Source organism: Hippopotamus amphibius, chromosome 8 (genome assembly GCF_030028045.1).
Source record: "Hippopotamus amphibius kiboko isolate mHipAmp2 chromosome 8, mHipAmp2.hap2, whole genome shotgun sequence".
Lineage (NCBI taxonomy): Eukaryota > Metazoa > Chordata > Mammalia > Artiodactyla > Hippopotamidae > Hippopotamus > Hippopotamus amphibius.
In genome coordinates, this window is record NC_080193.1 from 127,202,191 (window position 1) to 127,227,832 (window position 25,642).

A 25,642-nucleotide genomic window follows, 5' to 3' on the forward strand; every position below is an offset into this window, starting at 1 on the left:
TTAATTTACCACAGGATTTACCATAGGGTCTCTCTCTGTGCTTTTTATATTACTTTGGATATTAGTTTACCATAATACCCTTTTGGAAACTAGAGAGGTTAAAGTAAATAAAATATTGCAATTCCTTTTTGAACCAGGATAAAAGAATTCTTTAAAGAAGCTTAATAAGTAATTAGTAAAGTAATTATAAAATAAAAATTAGTAATTAATAAGTAATTATAAAGATTAAGAAGCCCGAATAACGTTTGAACCTCTGTCTTTAAGATCTGGTCTTTGGGTGTTCTTCTTCTGAGTAAGAAGTACAAACAGCTTCCTCACATGCTTACAACCAATTTACTCACCGCTCAGGTTAGTAACCTACAGATGGTTAAAGCCATGTTTTTCTCATGGATTATATTCACTCTAGAGGAGAAAACTGCCTTGTTGGGTTTTTCCAGTTGTAAAGTCAGAAGTATTTTTTTACCAAATACAATCAATTACAATTTGATTGTAATTAATTTATGCCTAATTTATTAAATATGGCCATGAGCCCATGGGTTCCACATCCTCAGATTCAACCAACCATGGATTGAAAATATTCAGAAAAAAAATTCCAGAAAGTACCAAAAAGCAAAACTTGAATTTGCCATATGCCAACAACTATTTACATAGCATTAACATTGTATTTGGTATTATAAGTAATCTGGAAATGATTTAAAGTATACAGGAAGATGTGCATAGGGTATATGCAAATACTACAGAATTTTATATAAGGAACTTGAGCATCCTTGGATTTTGGTATCTCTCGGGGGAGGGCGAGGAGGGGTCCTAGGACCAATCCTCTGTGGATACTGAAAGACAACTGTAATGACATTCAGTAATAATGTTGCATTTTTAATAGAAATAATTGAATAATTAAAAATTGAACTCTCTCATAATCTTACTTTTCTAGTTAAATCTTTGCATGTCTCAAATTATAAGGGAAAGTTTACATTTTCTATGTAAACCTTTACTAAGTATAAGGTTAGTATTTAGAATGTTATCATTATTTCAGTTAAACATGTACATTGTTAAAGGCTCTGTATAAAAAGTTTTTCAATCATAAAACTTGAAGTTTTAGTATAACTAGAATGCAGTAATTACTCAGCAATAATTTTAAATGAATAATTATAGTTGCTGTGAATAAAACACATGAGTATGAGTCATATGAGTATGACTGACTTTTTTTTTTATAATTTTTCTTCAGTCTATTGTCTGTGCTGGAATGATGATATGGAATTTTGTTAAAGAAAAAAATTTTGTTGGACAAATTCTGGTGTTTGTCTTATTGTACAGCTCCCTCTATAGCACCTACCTGTGGACAGGTAAGTTGGATTATGAAGAGAAATTTAGGTCCCCCTCTCCTCCATCACTTGAGGCCCCAGTTTCTAGTGATCTATTTGAAGTCTAGTAGTACAGGATTAGGGCTTTCGCTTGGGCAGTTATGCCCACTAACATAGGCAGTCTGCAAAGCTGAGTTCTGTTTCCTAATCACTCTGTTTCTGCCTGGGCTCAGGTGGTTTTCAGTCACATATCCTTTTCCTCAGGGTCTCGGGTCCTAGGCCACAGTCAGCACAGCTCCCCTTTGGAGCCATCAAGGGGGCAGGCACTGGAAGCAGGTAGGGAAAGGAAGGAATGGGCAGAGAGGGATGAGGCATGTGAATTGTGTCCCAGAGCTTACTATTAGAATCCAGCTGAACTGAATGAAAAATTCTGGCTCTGGCTTAAGCAAATGACTTAACTTTTGCAGTCTCAGTTTCCTTATCTATAAGCCTGGATTATCATACCTTACAGAGAATTAAGTGAAATATGGATGCTTATGCCTGGTACATGGTAGGCACTCAACAAATCTAACTATATTATTAAATAGAGGGAAGAGTAGTAATGTGAGAACAAGAAAAACAAGTGAATAAAAGGGTATGGAAATAGAATACCCAGTAAGAAAAACCATTTTTCATTTCAACAGGCTCCAAAAAGGGTATTCAGAATGTTTTAGCACATTGCTCTTTTGAAGTATAACATTTATTTGCTGCGTACCTTCTAGTATGTTTGTGAAGCATTCACTCTGGCTGATTTGTATTCATAACACAAATGCAAACCTATAAAATGGCACATAAAAGAAAGCTGTAGAATGGTAGCGCTAGTTACAGCCACTGTTAGGAGGAAGGTGCTGGGAAGTGGCTGAGGGGGGACAGGCCTTTGATTTCATGCCTTCAGGATCAAAAGCAGGACCCATCCAAGTCAACAGCCTTTTGAAGTGAAGCAATAATGCAGTGAAGAATTACAAAATGAATTCAGTACAAACAGGAGAAGGTTTGTGCTTCTTAAAGGCATAAAAGTTTTCATAAGCTGTCAAGTTAAAAGAGCCTAAAGGCTTTGTTTCCAAATACAGATGAACCAACTTGATCTCTAATACTTATTTATTAAGGTTAAATTTATAATGAGAATAAGAGAATAGTATATAGATCAGTGTATCAAAAAGCCCCAAGTTTCTCCGAAATCCTCTTCAAGCATGCATACCAAAATCTCTCCAAAGAAACTGTTCTGGATTCCCTGACCCCAGTGAAGGTGCCCTTTAACTTTGAGATTACTATGATATAACAGAATTTTAGACCTAAAAGGTCAGTTTAAATCATCCTATTCAGCCATTTTCAATTTTACTCATTTGCAAACCATTCTCATGAATTTTGCCATATCTGCATATCACTGTCCTTTCTTTCCCTCTTAAAATTGACTCACTTTTTTAACTTTAATAAATTTAGCCCTATCTCAGTAAAATCCCAGGTTTCATGTGTTAGTTAAAAAATTTTCAAGCATATGTTAAAATAAACACATAATTAGTCAAAAAAATATTCACCCTTGTGCCACCTACAGTGTCCATGCTTTTGGAAACACTGGTCTAGTTTAAATCTCTCATTTTGCAAATGAGGAAAATAAGGCCCAAAGAGTTTAACTGATTCAGGCAAGAGCTCTCACAGCTTCTTCAGTGAGACATCTAGGCCTAGACAGAGTCTGTACTTCATATGTCAGTATTTTCACAAGGCAGGAATGAAATGATTAACATTAGAATATTAAAGAGCACCCTCACTACTATAACACAGTGGGCACTCTTGTGATTTTTAGCACAGTGTTACTTAATCTGTACATTTTAAAATCTAGGTATGAATTCCTTATATACAGCTAATATACAATTTTAAAACCAAAGCAAATTCATAGATTAGATTTAAACAAAACTACAAACTCAGTAACTCAAATTAGCAACATTAGTTGACATGACAAAGGATCTTATTTTGCTAATCTGAATCACAGCTTGAAATGTAAAATGGAACTCACTTCTCTGAGTAGGGTGTTTTTGATTTGACCTGCCTTTACATTGATATGTGGGCTTATGACCTGGTTATCTCACTGCTTTTCTCTCTTCAAACTACAACAGAATGTTCATTAGAACTATGTGTTTTGATATCATTTGGCCTTCACTTGGCTCAAACTTCATGTTAAACCAGATGTAAGATCTGAAATAACGAGACTGTACTTTGGTTATAAGATGGTCATCCAGATGATTATCATTGCAAATAAACCAAAAAGACTTAACATTTCTCACAGAAATTTCCAGATCCCTATGGGTCCACAGATCTGAATTTTAGAAACACTGACAGAGTTGAAGGACTTAACCTTCTGACAGAGCTGGGTTTCTGGTCTTGCTCTGCCCTCTGCTGGCTGTGTGGCTTGGGCAAACCCTTGTTTACATATCTATAAAATGAAGGCATTAATTTAAAACAGTGGTCCCTTCTAGCCCTAAAGTTCTAAGCTTCTATAGCTATGTAGCATTTATTAAATAAGATGTTACTTCTATAAATAATTGGGTATAGGGTTAAGGAAAGCTCTTGAAATAGTTGTTTTAAAACATCTGTTCAAATGTTTAAAACATTTGTTTTTGTATTAAGTATATATTGTATTTGTATTAAGGTCCATCATTTAGACTTGGTGAATTTTCCCAAAACAAAACCTGTATAAGAATTGCCTATACTTTCTTAGCACCAGCAGAGTGGGGGTGTTACTTTTAGAACTGTTCTGTATCCATTTATTTTTTTTATTTTTTATTTTTTAAACTCTTTATTGAGATATATTTGCTTTACACTCTTGTACCTGTCTCTGAGGTACACCAAAGTGAATCAGCTGCATCTACACACATATCCCCATATCCCCTCCCTCCCGCGACTCCCCCCCACCCTCCCTGTCCTGGCCCTCCAAGGCATCTCTCATGAAGTTGATCTCCTTTTATTATACAGCAACTTCCCACTAGCTATCTATTTTACAGCCAGTAGTGTAAATATGTCTATGCTACTCTCTCACCTCGTCCCAACTTCTGCTTTGCCCCTCACCCCAGCCCCGTGTCCTCAAGTCCATTCTCTATTTCTGTATCTCCACTCTTGCCTGTCACTGGTTTCATCAGTACCATTTCTTCAGATTCCTTATATATGGGTTAGCATACAGTATTTGTTTTTCTCTTTCTGGCTTACTTCACTCTGTATGACAGACTCTAGGTCTATCCACCTCATGACATATAGTTCGATTTCATTCCTTTTTATGGCTAATATTCCATTGTATATATGTGCCACATCTTCTTTATCCATTCATCTGTTGATGGGCATCTAGGTTGTTTCCATGTCCTGGCTATTGTAAATAGTGCTGCAATGAACATTATGCTACTTGTTTCTTTTTGGATCATGGTTTTCTCTGGGTATATGCCCAGCAGTGGGATTACTGGGTCATATGATAGTTCTATTTTTAGTTTTTTAAGGAACCTCCAAACTGTTTTCCATAGTGGCTGTACCAGCTTACAATCCCACCAACAGTGCAGGAAGGTTCCCTTTTTTCCACACCCTCTCCAACATTTATTGTCTCTAGATTTTTTGACGATGGCCATTCTGACAGGTGTGAGGTGATACCTCATTGTGGCTTTGACCTGCATTTCTCTAATAATTAGTGATGTTGAGCATCTTTTCATGTGTTTGTTGGCCTTCTGTATGTCTTCTTTGGAGAAATGTCTATTTAGGTCTTCCCATTTGTGGATTGGGTTATTTGCTTTTTTGGTATGAAGCTGCATGAGCTGCTTGTATATTTTGGAGATTAATCCTTTGTCCATTGCTTCGTTGGCAAGTATTTTCTCCCATTCTGAGGGTTGTCTTCTTGTCTTGTTTATGGATTCTTTTGCTGTGCAAAAGCTTTTAAGTTTCATTAGGTCCCATTTGTTTATTCTTGATTTTATTTCCATGATTCTAGGAGGTGGGTCAAAAAGGATCTTGCTTTGATGTATGTCATAGAGTGTTCTGCCTATGTTTTCCTCTAGGAGTTTTATAGTGTCTGGCCTTACATGTAGGTCTTTAATCCATTCTGAGTTTATTTTTGTGTATGGTGTTAGGAAGTGTTCTAATTTCATTCTTTTACATGTAGCTGTCCAATTTTCCCAGCACCACTTATTGAAGAGGCTGTCCTTTTTCCATTGTATATTCTTGCCTCCCTTGTCAAAGATAAGCTGCCCATATGTGCTTGGGTTTATCTCTGAGTTCTCTATTCTAGTCCATTGATCTTCCTTTCTATTTTTGTACCAGTACCATACTGTCTTGATCACTCTGGACTTATAGTATAGTTTGAAGTCAGGAAGCCTAATTCCACCAACTCCATCTTTCCTTCTCAAGATTGCTTTGGCTATTCGGGGTCTTTTGCATTTCCATACAAATCGTAAGATTTCTTGTTCTAGATCTGTGAAAAATGCCGTTGGTAATTTGATCGGGATTGCGTTGAATCTGTAAATTGCTTTGGGTAGTATAGTCATTTTCACAATATTGATTCTTCCAATCCAAGAACATGGTATGTCCCTCCATCTATTTGTATTGTCTTTGATTTCTTTCATCAGTGTCTTATAGTTTTCTGCTTACAGGTCTTTTGCCTCCTTAGGCAGATTTATTCCTAGGTATTTTATTCTTTTTGTTGCAGTGGTAAATGGAAGAGTTTCCTTAATTTCTCTTTCTGTTCTTTCATTGTTAGTGTATAGGAATGCAAGAGATTTCTGCACATTAATTTTGTATCCTGCTACTTTACTAAATTCATCGACTAGTGCTAGCAGTTTTCTGGTAGAGTCTTTAGGGTTTTCTATGTATAATATCATGTCATCTGCAAAGAGTGACAATCTTACTTCTTCTTTTCCAATCTGGATTCCTTTTATTTCTTTTTCTTCCCTGATTGCTGTGGCTAACACTTCCAAAACTATGTTGAATAATAATGGTGAAAGTGGACACCCCTGTCTTGTTCCTGACCTTAGAGGGAATGCTTTCAGTTTTTCACCATTTAGGATGATGTTGGCTCTTGGTTTGTCATATATGGACTTTATTATGTTGAGGTAATTTCCTTCTATGCCCATTTTCTGGTGAGTTTTTATCATAAATGGATGTTGAGAATTTGCACGTGGCGCCTGAGGAGGCAAGCTGTCTCTGCGAGCGTTGGTGCAGCTGCAGACGCTGCCTTTCCGACTTCCAGTATGAAGCGGCCGAAGTTAAAGAAAGCAAGTAAACGCACGACCTGCCATAAGCGGTATAAAATCCAAAAAAAGGTTCGAGAACACCATCAGAAATTGAGGAAAGAGGCTAAAAAACGAGGTTGAAAGAAGCCCAGGAAAGACCCAGGAGTTCCAAACAGTGCTCCTTTTAAGGAGGCTCTTCTTCGGGAAGCTGAGCTAAGGAAACAACAGCTTGAAGAACTGAAACAGGAGCAGAAACTTGAAAGGCAGAAGGAACAGGGCAAAAAAGAAAACTTGAAACGGACATTGGTGTTGAGCTATCTAACATGAAATCTGTGAAAGAGGAATTTGGGCAATGCAAAGCTAAGAAAGCCAAGACAAGCAGACAGAATCCAAAGAGGCCGTATTGTCAGGAACTTAAAAAGGTGATTGAAGCCTCAGATGTTGTGCTGGAGGTAATGGATGCCAGAGATCCTCTTGGTTGCAGGTGTCCCCAGGTAGAAGAAGCCATCGTTAAGGGTGGACAAAAAAAGCTGGTACTTGTATTAAATAAATCAGATTTGATACCAAAGGAGAATTTGGAGAACTGGCTAAGTTATTTGAAAAAGGAATTGCCAACAGTGGTGTTCAAAGCCTCAACAAATCTGAAGGACAAAGGGAAGAGAATCAAGGTAAAGAAGAAAGCTGCTCCATTCAAAAGTGAAGTGTGTGTTGGAAAAGAAGGCCTTTGGAAGTTTCTTGGAAGTTTTCAAGAGACTTATGACAAAGCTGTTCACGTTGGGGTAATTGGTTTCCCAAATGTGGGGAAGAGCAGCATCATCAATAGCTTAAAACAAGAATGGATATGCAACGTTGGAGTATCCATGGGGCTTACAAGGTGCATGCAGGTTGTCCCCTTGGATAAACAAATCACAATCATAGATAGTCCAAGTTTCATTGTGTCTCCACTTAACTCTGCTATTGCACGTGCGCTGAGAAGTCCAGCAAGTATCGAGGTAGTAAAACCAATGGAGGCTGCTAGCGCCATCCTGTCCCATGCTGATGCTCGACAGGTGGTACTGAAATTTACTGTCCCAGACTTTAAGAATTCTCTAGAATTTTTTACTTCATTTGCTCAGAGAAGAGGACTGCACCAAAAAGGTGGAAACCCAAATGTAGAAGGCACTGCCAAACTGCTATGGTCTGAGTGGACAGGTGCCTCCTTAGGTTACTATTGCCATCCCCCCAAAATCCTGGACTCCTCCTCCACATTTTAATGAGAGCGTTGTGACAGACATGAAACAGGGCTTTAATCTGGAAGAAATGGAAAAGAACAATGCACACAGCATACAAGCCATCAGGGGCCCTCGTTTAGCCAGTAGCATCCTTTTCCAGTCATCCAGTCTGACAAACGGAGTGATAGAGGAAAAGGACATATCTGAAGAATTGCCGAAACAGAAAGAACAGAAGCAGGAGGGGGAGGACCGTGAAGGTGTCAACACTGACCAGGAAAGTGTTGACGAAGAAGGTGATGAAAAGAGCTCAGACACGTCCCCTGCGGAAGAAGCCTGCGAGGCACTGCCTGAGGAGTCTCAAGCAGGTGAGCAGTCTGCACCATCTCTTGTCTTAGATAAAATGACTGAAGAGGAAGATGATGCCTATGACTTCAGTACAGATTATGTACCGTAGAACCGTGTGTTTTGTTGTGGTTGGTTTTTAACATTGTGAGCAGACTGCTAAACTATTCTCTGTTGTGATACGATTTCTTATGGTATGACAAGCTGTGTAAATTTTGTGAATATGTATATAATGATATATTCATTTAAAAAACAGACAACTTGGAGTCTAAATTCTATAAAAAAAGACAACTCATCTCTTAAACAGTGAGTGGGTAGAAATAAAGTTAAAACATCGAAAAAAAATGGATGTTGAATTTTGTCAAAAGCTTTTTCTGCGTCTATTGAGATTATCGTATGGTTTTTATCTTTCAGTTTGTTAATATGGTGTATCACATTGATTGATTTGCATATATTGAAGAATCCTTGCATTCCAGGGACAAAACCCACTTGATCATGGTGTATGATTTTTTTAATGTGCTGTTGGATTCTGTTAGCTAGTATTTTGTTGAGGATTTTTGCATCTATATTCATCAGGGATATTGGCCTGTAATTTTCTTTTCTTGTGACATCTTTGCTTGGTTTTGATATCAGGGTGATGGTGGCCTCGTAGAATGAGTTTGGGAGTGTTCCTCCTTCTGCTATAATTTGGAAGAGTTTGAGAAGGATAGGTGTTAGCTCTTCTCTAAATGTTTGATAGAATTCTCCTGTGAAGCCATCTGGCCCTGGGCTTTTGTTTGTTGGGAGATTTTTAATCACAGTTTCAATTTCTGTACTTGTGATTGGTCTGTTCACATGTTCTATTTCTTCCTGGTTCAGTTTTGGAAGATTGTACTTTTCTAAGAATTTATCCATTTCTTCCAGGTTATCCAATTTATTGGCATACATTTGCTTGTAGTAGTCTCTCATGATCTTTTGTATTTCTGCAGTGTCCGTTGTTACTTCTCCTTTTTCATTTCTAATTCTGTTGATTTGCATCTTCTCCCTTTTTTTCCTGATAAATTTGGCTAATGGTTTATCAATTTTGTTTATCTTCTCAAAGAACCAGCTTTTAGTTTTAATGATCTTTGCTATTGTTTCCTTCCTTTCTTTTTCATTTATTTCTGATCTGATCTTTATGATTTCTTTCTTCTGCTCACTTTGGGGTTTTTTTGTTCTTCTTTCTCTAGTTGTTTTAGGTGTAAGGTTAGGTTGTTTATTTGATATTTTTCTTGTTTCTTGAGGTAGGACTGTATTGCTATAAACTTCCCTCTTAGGACTGCTTTTGCTGCATCCCATAAGTTTTGGGTCGTGTTTTCATTGTCATTTGTTTCTAGGTATTTTTTGATTTCCTCTTTGATTTCTTTAGTGATTTCTTGGTTGTTTAATAGTGTATTGTTTAGTCTCCATGTGGTTGTATTTTTTTTACTGATTTTTTCCTGTAATTGATATGTAGTCTCATGGCATTGTGGTCAGAGAAAATGCTTGATATGATTTCAGTTTTTTGAATTTACCGAGGCTTGATTTGTAACCCAAGATGTGATCTATCCTGGAGAATGTTCCGTGTGCACTTGAGAAGAAAGTGTATTCCATAGTTTTTGGATGGAATGTCCTATAAATATCAATTAAGTTGAGATGGTCTAATGTGTCATTTAAAGCTTGTGTGTCCTTATTTATTTTCTGTTTGGATGATCTGTCTATTGCTGTAAGTGGGATGTTAAAGTCTCCTACTATTATTGTGTTACTGTCAATGTCTCCTTTTATGGCTGTTAGCATTTGCCTTATGTATTGAGGTGATCCTATGTTGGGTGCATAGATATTTACAATTGTTATATCTTCTTCTTGGATTGATCCCTTGATCATTATGTAGTGTCCTTCCTTGTCTCTTGTAATAGTCTTTATTTTAAAGTCTAATTTTTCTGATATGAGTATTCCTTTGGCTTCCATTTGCATGGAATATCTTTTTCCATCCCTTTACTTTCAATCTATATGTGTCCCTTGGTCTGAAGTGGGTTTCTTGTAGGCAGCATATAGAAGGGTCTTGTTTTTGTATCCATTCAGCCAGTCTGTGTCTTTTGGTTGGAGCATTGAATCCATTTACATTTAAGGTGATTATTGACATGTGTGTTCCTATTACCATTTTCTTAATTGTTTTGGGTTTGTATTTGTAGGTGTCTTCCTTTTCTTGTGTTTCCTACTTAGAGAAGTTCCTTTAGCAATTGTTGTAAGGCTGGTTTGGTGGTGCTAAATTCTCTTAACTTTTGCTTGTCTGTGAAGCTTTTGATATCTCCGTTGAATCTGTATGAGATTCTTGCTGGGTTGAGTATTCTTGGCTTTCTTCCAAATATACTTCAATTCCAAACACATCAGTCAAAAGAACAAAATGATTTGGGCTTTTAAAAAAAATCCTCTTGTATAAAACAAGAAGATTTGAGTAAAGAAACAATATAGGAGGGAAACCATGAAAGATTCTGAATTAAGAAAACTTGCCTCTAAATATTGGGAAAAGCACTTATGTAGAAGGAGAAAATTCTAGGACAAGAACTACAAACTACTATTGAAATAAGCTTGGTTAAAGTTCCATGAAGTCTGATCAATATCAACAGTAATCACATTTCAATCTCTATTTCTTATTTTTAGGCCTTCTTGCAATTTCTTTGTTTCTTTTGAAAAAGAGAGAAAGGGTACAAATTCCTGTTGGAATCATCATAATATCTGGCTGGGGGTAAGTTGGTAGTTTTCTGTTTGCTTACATGTTCCCACATACACAGTTGCTATTCATCCTCTTGTTTTTCCTCCCCCTCTAAACTCTTGTTATTACAGGATTCCTGCTCTCCTTGTTGGTGTTCTTTTGATAACTGGAAAACATAATGGAGAAAGCATTGACTCAGCCTTCTTTTATGGAAAAGAGCAGGTGAGAAGAGTTTATTGACAGTTCAGTTCTTGAGAATGTCTCTTTTAAGCTTCTGAATGTTTTGCTATACTTACATTAATTTTGAAATTTTATTCAAATTTATTTTTGAATATCACATTGGTGATCCTATGTCACTTTGTTAACTCACACCTTAAAATGTGGTATAGATTTTACACGTCTTTAAAAAGGAATATGAATTTGAAAAAAAACAAAGATTTTACATGTCTGAGTCTGTTTTTAGCTGAAGATTTCCACATATTTGAAACTTATTGGGTCTTCTTAAGCATATTTATAAATTATGTTTCCTCTATTGGAGGAAAGTGTGATTAATTTAAAGCCATTTAATAAGTTAGCAGTAATAATAAAAGCCAAGTTCTTGACTTTCAATTGTATCATACCTAAAAATTTCAGAACAAGAAGTATCTGGGGAAAAAGTATGCTTGAAAAGCAGTTGAGTAGGAGGCTTGTGGGACCTGCTGAATCAGAATTTCCCAAAGGCGTGTGTGTGTGTGTGTGTGTGTGTGTGTTTAATTGAAGTGTAGTCTGATCTACAATATTATATTAATTTCAGGTATATAACATAGTGATTCGATATTTTTATAGATTGTAATCCATTTAAAGTTATTACAAAATAATGTCTCTATTTTCCTGTGTTGTACAATATATCCTTCTTGCTTATCTATTTATACATAGTAGTTTGTATCTTTTAACTCCATATCCCTACCTTGTCCCTCCCAAAGATGTGTGTTTTTTAAAAGCTTCCTAAAATGATTTTCGTTTCTTACCTTTTTTTTCTGTTTTGTAATTTTGAATTTTATTGGATTGTTGTGAGAATAAATAAGATTATACATATAAATGACTTAGACTAGTGCTGGCATATAGTTAGTACTTAATAAGTATTAGCTATAATTACTTATTTTTAGTATTATCACCATAACAAAGTCTCTGTAATTGAAGTACACTTGAACTATGTATTAAAGCAAGCAAAAACTTTGAAGTAAAGCAAAAGTCTATAAATAACCATTTACATTACTTGTAGAGGAAACCAAGGACATGATGCATAGTGAAAGAAGCATCTAGAAATCTCATTGGATTATAAGCAAATACTAATTTCTCTGCAAGTGACTTACATTCCTTCCATACCCTTCCTCTTTTTTAAGAACCACTGTTTTAGAGTATTATAGCCATGGAAATAGTGCATTTTCCACCAAAAAAAGTGCCTTTCACCTCGTCTACTAAGATTATCAAGCTGGGATTGTGCAAAGTGGCCTAATGTCTCTTTGCAACATTGACAGATGATCATCACGGCCGTCACCCTGTTCTGCAGCATTGTGATCGCCGGCGTGTCACTCATGTGTATGAACCGCACCTCCCAAGCAGGACGCTATGAAGGTTTCGACCAGTCTCAGGACCACAAAGCAGCAGGGCCTGGAAACACTGCTTTTGAGGACAGTCCAGCACCGATAAATGAACCTGAACCTTTTACAAGTTCTATCCCAGAAACAAGTATGATCCTTAAATATAAAGAAACCCTTACATGCCTGTATAGCATGTATCATAAATGTTTTGTTTAAGGGAACCTCCTTCTTTTCTCCCCCCTGGGTTACGTGACTTTTTTTTATTTTTTTTTTTTCCAAAATAATTTTTTTTTGTTTGTTATCTATTTTATACATATTAGCGTATATATGTAAACCCCAGTCTCCCAATTCATCCTGTATGCTACCCCCACCCCACCCTGCTGCTTTCCTAAGGGAACCTCCTTGAACTATCTTGAATATCACAGGTATTTGTGAAATGATGAACTTGAATCATAGTCAATAATAAAAAGAGCTTGCAAGTTCATTTATTAGATTCTTGTTTATAAATCTTGTTACATCCCAAGACTTCCTTGGGCCTGAGAGTTTAGACAAGAGTAACAACTGAAAGAAGGCCCTTTCTAGGAAACTAAGCACCTATGTTTGTTAATTTAACAACATTGTATCAGGTAAGCACCATCAATAAAAAGAACTAAAGAGGTTTGATTGAAGCAAGGTTAATGGTGAAAGTTAGGAGTTGGCAAACTACAGTCTGCCATCTGTTTTTGTATGGCTCGAAAGCTAAGAATAGCTTTTACATTTTTAAAGGGTTGAAGAAAAAATTCTAAAATACAAATATTTTATGACACTTGAAGGTTATATGAAATTTAAATTTCAGTGTCCGTCGCATGCTATTGGAACATAGCCACACTCATTTATTTATATATTGTTTATGGATGCTTTCATGCTATATTGGTAGAGTTGAGTTGTTCAACAGAGACCCAATGGACTGCAAAGCCTAAAATATTTATCATCTGGCCCTTTAAAGAAAATGTTTGGCAATCCTTGGTATGAGTGAAAATATGACCCTAATCAGTGACTTTGTTAATGAGTGTTAACAACTGTTGTGGGCTTTGCTTCAATTCATGAAGGGAACTCAGCAGTAGAGTACGCATTTTGGATTCACTGGTGCAGACATAGACAATTGAGGTTTCGCAGACAGACAGGTGTGCTGGAAAGTGTGAATGATGGTACCTGTTTTGTTTAGAGAGAGTTTGTGGAACAGAGAGATGACTGATCTTAAAACTATTAGTTGTAAATATCAATAAGTAAAGAAGAAAGAGCAAAAAGAGAAAAAAGATTTTTTTAAAAAAACATCTTAAAAGGAAGAAAATCCCATAAATCTTACTGTCTTACATTGCCTTCCCTCTCTCTCTCTCTCTCCAATCCTTCATCCCAAACTGGAAGTAGATAACACAAATTTATTATTATTTGATCTTAGGCAAGTTCCCTGTGCCCTGGTTTCCATATCTGATGCTGATAATACCTACTGTAGGGTCCCACTACACAGGACTGTAGTTTGCCAACTAGTGATTCACATTTAACCCTGCTTCAATCAGGCCTCCTTTAGTTTCATCTTGTTGGTGGTGCTCACTAATTTCTTTGTTAGATCCTTTGTGATTATATCATCAGAATTTCATTCTTTAGAGGCCTCTTAATTATTTTCCCTTTTAAAATGGAAGTTCAAGGATTATGTGTATGTTTTCACTAAAATTTTTAAAGCCACTTTTCCAAAGTCTAGAGTGCTTTTCTGATCATGCCCAGCATCCTCTCCTTCCTCGCTTTCTTTGTGGACTCTTACATTTATCCTATAAATCCATCTACTGTATGTTTTCAGACAGGGCGTAAAGACCACCACTCTCAGCCTTCTTCTTCTGTGCATGTTTTAGAACTGGCCACCAAAGGCCTGTGAATGCGTGTGGGGAGTCCTAAACCAAGTGTCTTAAGCTCAGAGACTTTTGCTGCTATGTCTTTACCTGTCCTTTAAAGATAGCAAATAAACAGCAAATAGCAAATAAATAGCAAATAAAAATAGCAAATACCATAGATGTTCTTTAAATCCTATCATCACCTCCAGCAGGAAAACTAGCTTGCACCTTTCATATAAATAAATGGAGAGCCAGGAGACAGCTATGGCTTATCTCAATAGAAAACCTTCTGCAGTGTTTATACTTCCCTCTCCTCTTGTCTCACTGCTTTATAATTGCTTTTTAAATTACCAGTATAACCCAGTATAAGTGCTGTGACTGACTTGCCCATCATTATAGCCTCAGCACCTAGCATGGTATCAGGCTTCCTATACATGTTTAGTAATATTTGTTAAATGAATGGATAGATGGATAGGTCGATAAGATATGCCATGTTTTTCTGAAGCTATCCTGAAAACTCCTGTCGCAAAGCACTTGTTTATTTGCCTATTCACCCATGTTCCTAGGAAAAAGGTTTTTAAAACTGTCTGGTTATTTTCCTTCCCTAAAGCCTGCTCTCTTCTGCTCTGCTAGTAGTATTAACACACAACACATTAGATGTCCAGTCTGGCCTCTCCAAATCTCAGTAATCCAAAATAGTTCACTCCCCTCTGCCCCTCGCTACACATTTGTCAGAGACACATCATTTGCTTATGCTATACGTGTGGAATTGTAATTGAAAGGAAAATTAACCTATTTTAATATGAGATTAAATGGCCAGTTAATAAAAGAGAAGGCTATACTATCTCTCTTATATGTGAAATCTATTTAAACAAAACAGAACAAAACAAAACAAAAACAACCAAGTTCATAGATACTGAGAACAAGATTGGTCGTTGCCAGAGGTGGGGAGTAGAGAGTAGGAGAAATGGGTGAAGTGGGTCAAAGGGTGAATGAAAAAGTAATAAATAAGTATGGTGTATTACTGAGCAACATAATACATACATACATAAATGAGAATACTAATTGGATACTTACATATCCTTCTTATATCTGAAGGGAAAAACTGCCATATGTGTGTTCTCTATACATATGTCATTGGAATGGACTGGCTTTATGTCTGTTTTCTTAACAATTTTATCTTAGCGGATTTAAGCCTTCAAGTTTCTGAAGATAAGAGGGCAGGGCCAGATGATTTCTGTATTTTCTTTTTGATTATTCTGTGGCATCATTATCTTAAATTTAGAAAGACATTCGTAATAGCTTATTATAGATCATAGTTTTTAATACTTTGAAATCTTTTTTTGTTTTGTTTTTAAGAACGCTACTGAAAAATTAAAGCACATTATCAATGAAAGTTTCAGCCAATGAACTGTTCCTTTTTAGTACATTAAATTTTTTTTTATAAATTTATTTATTTATTTTATTGGCTGTGTTGGGTCCTTTTTGCTGTGCGTGGGCTTTTTAGTTGCTGTGAGTGGGGGCCACTCTGTTGCGGTGCGCAGGCTCCTCATTGCCGTGGCTCCTCTTGTTGCAGAGCACGGGCTCTAGGCGCGTGGGCTTCAGTAGTTGCAGCACATGGGCTCAATAGTTGTGGCTCACGGGCTCTAAAGTGCAGGCTCAGTAGTTGTGGCGCACGGGCTTAGTTGCTCCGCGGCATGTGGGATCTTCCTGGAGCAGGGATCGAACCTGTGTCCCCTGCATTGGCAGGCAGATTCTCACCCACTGCGCCACCTAGGAAGCCCAGTACATTAAATTTTAATACAGTTTATCACTGAAGTTACTCTATTATAATCCATGTCAAGGAGCACCGTGTCCATATATGTGTGAAATGTTTCAAAGGACACTGCATGCAGTTCTCTAACTATATAGAGGTAAAATTACAGCTCTGTAGCAAATGTCTCAGTGTGACTTCTGTAAACCCATCTACCTATAAACCAGCAAGAGATTTTCAGCAGTATATATCTAAAAATAAAAAAGAATACAACTGCTTTTACTGCATCTTCTAAACTAGTAGGAGACATGTTCTTAAAAGAGGTGAGTTTTGAGCTAAACTTAGAGGAGGAGAGGGGAGACCCAAATAAGCATGAGGTTTGTGGAGGACACTAGAGAATCGTCCTGAAAGAAAGGAAGGGCCTTTGTTGAATAGTGGGAATGGTTGGATAGGGGAAGAGGGGCCAAGACCTAGAGAGCTTTCAAATTCAGGCCAAAGAGTTTGAATTAGCTGCAGTAAGCAATAGAGCATTTTAGTGCGTATTTTCAAGGAGTGATGGAATCAAAGCTGTATTTTTAGGAAAGTGGTCAAATTCTTGTTTCCCAAAGCACAGTGGAAACTAATAAAACAGCATGGATAAAAACATTTTCCTTAAAAATAAGTAATTAATTATGGGAATTCCCTGGCACTCCAGTGTTTTAGGACTCCGTGTTTCACTGCCAAGAGACTGGGTTTGATCTCTAATTGGGGAACTAAGATCCCATAAGTCGTGTGGTGCAGCCAAAAAAAAAAAAAGGTATCAGCTGGAGAACAAATAAAAACATTTTCCTTGTCTCATACAAAGAAGAGGCAATATGTAAAGGAGCTGATCCTTTGCCACTCTTTAAATATTAACTTCTGTATAAGCACATTTAAATACTATTTGATAGATACCCATACAATGAGGATGTATGGAAAATTTGTGTGTGTATATGAATGAGTTTGGGTTTTTTTGTTTGTTTTTTGTGGGTTTGGTTTGTTTTACTTGGCATCCCTTTACACTGTCCATTTCTGTTGTGGTTGGACTCTACCCTCACATGTTATTTCTTTTTTAATTAATTAATTTATTAGATTTTTTTTATTGGCTGTGTTGGGTCTTCGTTGCTACACATGGGCTTTCTCTAGTTGCTGTGAGCGGGGACTACTCTTCATTGTGGTGCGTGGGCTTTTCATTGCAGTGGCTTCTCTTGTTGTGGAGCATGGGCTCTAGGCGCGTGGGCTTCAGTAGTTGTGGCACATGGGCTCAATAGTTGTGGCTCACGGGCTCTAGAGCACAGGCTCAATAGTTGTGGCACATGGGCTTAGTTGCTCTGCAGCATATGGTATCTTCCTAGGGCAGGGCTCGAACCCGTGTCCCCTGCATTGGCAGGCAGATTCTTAACCACTGTGCCACCTAGGAAGCCCCCTCACATGTTATTTCATCCTATAGGTTGCTGCTCCTGCTCCATGGGAAATGGTGAATTACACTGCCCATCCACAGAGCCAGTAGCAAACATAAGCACCAGTGGGTCTATGACTCCTTCATTTGAGAAAGGTAAGTGCCTCTGGACTATGAGGGTGGCCCTAAGGAACAAAAGATTCCTTATTCTTAAAAGAACTCTACATAGAATTTCTATAGAAGCTACACTGTTTGAGAATATTCTCAAATAAGATGGAGGAAAGTACAAACAGTATAATAATTGTGCGTAGGTAGGGTACTCATTTTTTTTTAATTTGTGTGGAAATTTTCCAATAAATTTAACCCAAGTGATAATTCCAAGAAGTTTGCCCTAAGGGCCATTTTTTTTTTTGGCCCCTTGTTTTAGAAGCTGAGACTTTTCCCCCACTCCATTCCCCCAGGGCCAGAACTAATTAGTGCTTCATTACATTTTGAATCCATATACTTTAAAATATGCCCTTTCTTATAAAATAAGAAAAATCTTTAAAAGTAATAACCTTTTGGCATATAGACTAAGAGACTAAATCATATTTGTGGTCTGAATTTCAAATTATTTAAAACAGCTGAACATATTTATGTGACATTGCAGTGTACCTTCAGTTGATCATGCTTATTTTTAACCAAAGTAGAAAGGGAAACCCTAAAAAGTCCTCTTCATGATGGAGCATATGTCAACTGTTTTGCTGCCAAAGGCATTGTTTTTATACAAGAAATGGTGTGAGGATTATAAGAAATGATATGTGCAAATCACTTAGCACAGTGAGTGGTACTTAAACATAGTACTTATTAAACATAGTACTTATTAAACATAGTAGCAGCAGCAGTAGTTGTTATTCGGGCGGGATTTATATTTGACTGCTATCTGCTGGCTAGGAATGAATCTTAAATAGTAGAATCCACATTTCCATAGAAAGAAGTAAAAATACATCAGATGTTGAGCCTTCACTGACTTTCAACAGGAAACCCCTCTTGGCATTCAGTAACACGTGTCTCAAGTTTTATTTGCGTGCCCCTTTTCTAAAGCTAATATTTCTTTACATCCGAATTCCCAAGGCTTTGATCCTTACTTTTTCCTCCCTGCACAATATATGCCTTATAGTAAAGTCCATTAGCAAATTCAACATGTAATTTGATTCAACAGCTTTTTTTTTTGCCCCTGCAAATCCCCTGACAATTTGCTTATCTGTCATTTCTCCATTAATAATGCTGATTCCTGAAAACTTTTTTAAATTATAGGGGCTTCTTAGATTTTCTGATCATATTTTACAAAAATTATATAGAATGAGAGCCATCATACATGGACTTCATCTGCTCACATAATTTAGTATCATTCCTAACCCTGAAATAAAGAAAGTCTAAAGGAAATCAAACCATGGATAAATGAGAATTTTTAGAGTTTAACAATGTAGTTAATTCCTCATCCCAAAACACTGGCAACAGCACAAGGCAAAATAAGTATTGCAATGTGTAAAAAAGGCAAATAAAAGATAGTAAAATTTATTTTTATCCATTTTTATAATATTTCTACATAACATTTTAAGACCAGGTTTATTATATATACTGCTAGAATTTTTCTACACCAAGATATACACAAATAATTGTTATAAAATAGGATCATACTACAGAGACAGTTTGGCAGCCTATTTTCTTTTTACTTTTTTACTTTTAACCTACTTTTATTGTGAGCATTCACCCATGCCATTAGCTATTTTGCCAGACCATGTTTAATGGTTGTATATGTTCTCTTCTAAAAAGAGGCTTTAGGAAGTACACATTTTTGTTAGCTTGAAGGTAAGAGCTGTAAAGTTGTGTTTTTTAATCTCTTACTTTTTGAAATAAGACTATATGTTAGACTAGCATCTATTTTGTAAAAATGTTTTCCCTTGCTTTTGATGCCACAGATATAGTGGAGCTGAGGTGGGAAAATAAAGGTTTCTTGTGAAAGGCCCTTCACTTCTCTTTTAGGCCAGAGAAGAGTCATGCTTGTGATTTGGACTTGGTTTCATATGCAAACAGAACAAAGTGTATAATATTTTTTATTTGGTTCTTTAAAGGTCTTTTCTAACGCAAATTTTAAGCTCTTTAATGAAAGGCAAGTGGTAGTAGTAAATTTGTTTTGCTTTTAGCCAAAATAGGGTATTCCTGACCAAGGTGTAGATTTATCACAGGTGAAACTTCAGTTATTAATTTAGCCTTAAAAAAGTGTGTGTGTGTGTACATGTGTTACACTGTTAAATAATGTAGAAGGGAACTATTGCGTACTACTCATATTTTTTTTTTTTGGATAAAAACACTCTACAAGTAGAACACTCCTAAAACATCATGAAGGAGCCTTCCTTGCATTTCATCTAAAATAAAATACTGATTCTGAGCCGAATGTGCATATGTGGTAGTTTGTTTAGGAAGTCATTATGAATTTAAAATGCATTCAAATAAAAAGCTCTGATTACAAATTGTTGTACTTACTCTTTTATAGATGAACATTGTGTGAGTCGCTGTAACTCCCAGAGCTGCATATTAGCCCAGGAAGAGGAGCAGTATCTACAGAGTGGAGACCAGCAACTGACTCGACATGTGTTGCTGTGTTTACTTCTCATTATTGGCCTGTTTGCTGTAAATGTTTCTTCTGATTTTGTTTTGGGGCCATTTCTTTAAATGTTTGGCAGAGGTTTTTTTTTCAGGCATCTGGGAGAAACTTAGTTGCTCCTTCACGGGGTGGCCGCTCCACCATCTGAATCCTAATCTTGAGCTAAAATGTTTTGGGAGGGGAGAAGAATGAATAATTCACATTACTCTGCTGCCTAAGTGCTTCAATAACTTATTTTGCTTAGAATACTTACTCATCCTATGCCTTGAACCTAGAATTTGGTGTAAGACCAGGTATCTCCATAATGTGTACAGGGCCACTAACTCCAAACATATTCCTTGACTGACTTCCATGGATAAATGCCTACGTGGTCTCTCGGAAGATAGTCCTCAGATAAATAAACTTTTAAAAATAATTTTAGATTATGAAAATAACATAACCACTTTATACAATGGATACTTACAAAATGGAGAAAAGGGGAAAAATATCCCTCATACTACTGCCTTGTCTTTATTTTTCATGGTTCTAATGATACATACAGATTTATGTCCTGCTTCGTGACTTATGTCAAGCATTTTCATGTTGCTGCAAAGTGTTGCTAACCATTACTTTAAGTGTCTCCTCAATAAACCATAGAGGAGATGCATTATATTTCACTCAACCACTTCCTTATGGATTGTGCCTAGTGTTTTAGAATGCTCTAATAAACATCTCCATGTAGTATATTTCCTTATGATAGATTCTCAAAGTTGGGAAACCTGGATCAAAGAGTATAAATATTTTTGTGCCTTTGGGTGCATTCTACTCAGTTGTTTTCCAAAGGAGCAGTATAGGTTTGTAAAGTACTCTCACCAACATTGACTATTATAAATTTTTAACTTGATAATTTTATAAGTGAAATAGAGCATTTCGTGTTTTGATTGCATTTCTTTGATTACTGAAGGGTTTTTTTCAATTAGTTCTATGTCCTCTTTTTGTGAATTACCAGTTATTATACAATTCTTTGCGCTAGTATAACTTGCCTAGTGATGGGAGGTGGACCATATAACCTATGAAGAAATCCCTTACCCTTTCAAACTGGGATGCTCATTACATAGAATCATATCAGCCAGCACCATTTTAACTGCTGTTAAGAACAAAAGTCAAAAAGTAAGAAATGCTGCCAAGAATTGCTGCTCGGTGATGTGATTGTTTTCACTGTGTAAAACTAATTTTAAAATCAGACCTGTCTTAGGCTAGTCGAAGTCCTGATGTATTATGTAAGCTTCTGTATTATGGCTCATGTCTTCTTGCTTCAAATCTGATCAGAATAGATGCTGTTTGAATGACATCTGTCAAGAAGAGAGGTTGAAACCTCTTGTTTAAAAGACAAAGCCTCTATATTCTCTTGGTGTTTTTCCCTTTAGTCCTTTTCTTCCTAATTATTAAGTAGATAAGTTATTGTACTATGTTCTGGATAGAGAGAAGTCATTAGCTTGCTTCATTTTAAAGTACTATTTTCTCCTTCCTTTACAGAATCTTTCCAGTTGTTTATGGTGGCTATTCAACCAAGAGCCTGGGAGACTATATGTTGAGTTACAGTTTTTCTGTGCTGTGTTTAACTTTGGCCAGGTATTTATTTACTGAGAACTTTGAGGGGTTTTTGTTTTCCTGGATGGTTTGATTGGGGGGTGGTGGTGCGGATGTTGTTGTTTTCTTTCAAATCAAAAGGGTTTAGTTTGTTTGCCAGCTGCTGGTATGTATGACAGCTGACAGCTGCTGCCTATCTCCTAGTAGAGATGAATTATTATATTGGTTAAAGTCATCAGAATGCACACTGAGTGTCTCAATCAGAAATACCAAATAGTTTTTTGCTTTGGTTTTGAGATAAAGAATGATAATTTAGCAGGGACAAGATGTTCCAAGTTCTTTTTAAACTTTGTTGTGGCTTTAATAAGTTACTTTGAGAAAATGGCTTCTCTGAGCCTTTGGTTTAGCCACTTATCTTAATGCACATCATTTAACTTACATTTTGATGTTTCTTGAACTATAGGTACTTAAATCCTTCTAAAAAATCGTGTGGTATATAAATAAATTTGACCAAGGATCGTAGATACCATTCCTTGAGAGTCTACCATATGCCAAACATTTTTAAGCATTTTATATTATTTCATTTAAACATCACAATAATATCTGCAAAGTAGACTTATCACCCCCAGTTTAAAAATTAGAAATTAAAATTCCATGAAGAACTAATATGATAGGTGCTGTTGTCTTTGTTTATATCACTATTAAAATGGATATTTAAGGGTAAATGATATTTTACATACTGGGAAATATCTTATGTGAAATCTTAAAATTTTTATTGTGTTCAATCCCTTACTTTTTAATTAGAGAATATTAGTCTCCAGATTAAGTATTAGGTTGAAGAAAATACAGTACTTGAAATCACTGGGTTTGCCTATTAAATCTGAAATAATGGGCCATATGAGTTAGTTAACATTTACCAGTACATGCTCTTGCAAGTTTTTCCCTAACATTAATTTCTTGAAATATTTCCAGTTTGCTTTGCCTTTGTTATGGGAACAAAAATGGCTATATTTAGGCAGACAAGTGACCTATCAGTTTTACAGACAGACATGAGCATCCCAAGGGCTACCTGATGCCCACCTCACTTTGTGATACTGCTCAAGATTTGATTTTGTACCCAAGAACTATAAAATATTAGGTTGAAAATCATAGTCTTACTCAGCATTTTGCATTCAGAAAGCTCACTCCAAGCTGAGCCATCCCAGGACTGGGACTGACAAAGCTTCACAAACAGAAGCTAACGCCAGGAATGTTGCATTAGAAATACTGCCCCCGCAGCTTATGGCTGAAGTGCTTCAGAGGAGGGAGATACAAAACCTGCTCCCATTCTGTTTTTCTCTTGGGGAGGTATGGTAGTAAGATCATTCCCTTTTGGTGGTTTATAATTTGAGATGAAGACAGGTAGGTCCTTCATGTCATTGCATTATCTGTCCCACCCACGCCAGTCTGCACTAAGATCCTTACCCTGCTGTGCCTGACAGATGGCAGTTCCTAGCCTCCCATCTCCCCAGGCTCCTGATCATCCTGATACGTAGCTAACATCTGGTGCTAGTTTGCCTCATCACTCCCAAATTCTTCAAACCCTTTCCCTAAGCACTAGCCAATTTCATTTCACATAAATTTTGTCAGTTACTTCATTATAATCAGAACCTACAGCACTTGTTAATTCTATAATTTCTGAAGTTTTTAACAGAAAAATAATAAAGAAGTACTTAAATATAATGGGAGATATTTTATTTTCCTTTTAGAAAGGGGAAAAAAAAGACATATAGCCCTTAAGTGTTTTCATTTTTCTCCAGCAAGCTAGCTTGCCAGTGTGGTTGCTCAGCACTCACTTATATCACCCATCATAATTAGCAGGAAAGATGACTGGAAAGAGGCAGCCGAGTACCATACAATCATCCCTCAGTATCCAAGGAGGATTGGTTCCGGGACGCCCCACAAGTACCAAAATCTATGGATGCTCAAGTCCCTTATATAAAATGGCATATTATTTGCATGTGACCTATGCACATCCTCCTGTATACTTTAAATCATCTCTAGGTTACTTATAACACCTAATACAATATAATTGCTATGTAAATAGTTGCCGATATGCAGCAAATTCAAGTTTTGCTTTTTGGAACTTTCTGGAATTTTTTTCCCAAATATTTTCGATCCACGGTAGGTTGAATCCATTGAATGTGGAACCCTGTGGGTACAGATGATCGACTGTACCTGCCATCATGCACTGAACTTTAGAGGTCCTGCCTGTGTGTTCTATTTAAAATGTTACTCTAATTGCTGGAGGTTAACTTCCCCAAGGACTAAATTTTTTGGCTTCAATCATTTCTCTGTCTTAAAATTTACTGTAGAACTCATAAAATGTAACTTTTTTTCTTCCATAGGGATTTATTTCCTTTGGCATCTTTGGATTGGATAAACATTTAATCATCCTACCTTTCAGAAGAAGGTAATTTTAGTTTTGAAATAAAGCTATAACTGTAAAGGTGATGACAAAGCCATTCTGTTAAGATACTAATATTTTTAAACTTTTAGAAGCTGCTAGGAGACCACAGAATGGTTAAACTAAACACCACGGAGAGGTTATCTGTTGATTCATATATTTGTTGTAAATACTTGCAGAGAAAATGTCAGAAGAGCTGTTATTAGTCTAACATTAGTGTAATTTGTATTTTAACAAGAATTGATGGATGCTGACTTCTATCTGTGCCATTAACTACATAAAGTAAAATGAAACTTGAAAATATATTTAGAAATGAAAATAGATGATGTGCCCCCAAAAGTCCGTATTTGATTGTCTTTTTCCTTTGACAACAGGATTTCTCTTTCTGTCAAACTGACAATTAGAAAACTCAAGTTTTCTTCTTTCTAAATTTCAATTTTTTTAATTAACTTGGTGAAAAATTTCTTTGAATTCAGATCAGGAATTTCTTTATGAAAAATAATGAAGTGGGAACACTTCACCTTGGGGGTGGGAGGAAGAGGTGGGGGTAGAGGGGTGAATCCTTGTACTTCCTCATTTGTTTTCAAAGTCAAAATTAATAGAAACTAGAAGTGCTAGTGGAATTTATCCTATCTGTTATATAAAAAGTACCCAGTAAATGGTCCCTGTTCTTTCTTCTCCTTCTCCTTTTTCCCTTCATCATTATTAAAATGTAGTTGCTAGGGTCACAATCCTTTCATGAAAGAAGAAAAGCATAATAGGAAAGTCACTGCACTTAGTTATTAGCTTCATAATATTGATCAGTTAAGAGTCAACAGATCTATTGTCTGGGCTGGCAAAACACAATTGTTTTGTGTTCCAGATGGCAGTATTTGTCTCTCTGGTACCAAAATTGGAAAATGATTAAATAATATACTTGATCTCTACACGTTATTTTTGCATTTTAGAACAGTAGAATGTAGAAAAAGAAACTTCGTTTTTTGGTAGATACTGAAATGGGTCAAACATGTCTGGAGGGTTTAGAAAATGTTCAAGTCCTCCACCCCAGCCTGCTCTGAACAAGAAACCAAATGCAGGTTAAATATATTTCTGCTTCAGAGACTAGGGCTGTCTGGGTGCTGTAGATGACAGCTGTGGCGAATGGCAGCTTTGGAACAGCCATGTTGATGGGGTGATAAGCAAGAAGGGGCCCTCCCTCAGGGCTTTTCTTTCCTTAAAAATTGCCTCCTTAAACTTTGGTTTTCAGACTTGAATTCCTATGGAACAATAAAGAAACAGCAGAAAATAGGGATTCTTCTGTTCCTGAGGAAATAAAAATGACCTGTCAACAGTTTATCCATTATCACCGTGACCTCTGTATCCAAAACATTGTGAAGAAAAGAAGGTAAGTACAGGTTCCAGATAATTATATTTTAGATGATCAATTCTGGTTTGTAATAAGCTAAGTAATGTGCTTGTGACTAACATTATTTTTTTTCAATAACACATACACATAAAAGTTAAAATAGCTATGGGTCAGTTTATAGTTTCAGAAACAGCATATATAAGAGCCATATCACTTTGA

At 36.4% G+C, this 25,642-nt stretch overlaps 1 protein-coding gene across 6 annotated transcripts in view; it reads left to right on the forward strand.

Annotated features, from left to right (window-relative positions):
* Window positions 1-25,642, forward strand: part of GPR155 (G protein-coupled receptor 155) — a 47,635-nt gene that overhangs the window by 15,951 nt on the left and 6,042 nt on the right. For 5 of the 6 annotated variants that reach the window (XM_057745024.1, XM_057745020.1, XM_057745022.1 and 2 more), the window contains 10 exons: window positions 265-348; window positions 1,226-1,343; window positions 10,750-10,834; window positions 10,933-11,023; window positions 12,319-12,529; window positions 17,468-17,572; window positions 19,953-20,089; window positions 21,579-21,674; window positions 24,020-24,084; window positions 25,325-25,462. In XM_057745024.1, coding sequence (XP_057601007.1) covers window positions 265-348; window positions 1,226-1,343; window positions 10,750-10,834; window positions 10,933-11,023; window positions 12,319-12,529; window positions 17,468-17,572; window positions 19,953-20,089; window positions 21,579-21,674; window positions 24,020-24,084; window positions 25,325-25,462 — 1,130 coding nt within the window. Of the gene's footprint in view, window positions 1-264; window positions 349-1,225; window positions 1,344-3,654; window positions 8,115-10,749; window positions 10,835-10,932; window positions 11,024-12,318; window positions 12,530-17,467; window positions 17,573-19,952; window positions 20,090-21,578; window positions 21,675-24,019; window positions 24,085-25,324; window positions 25,463-25,642 lie in introns of those variants that run through there. The other variant, XM_057745025.1, reaches the window with a different exon arrangement.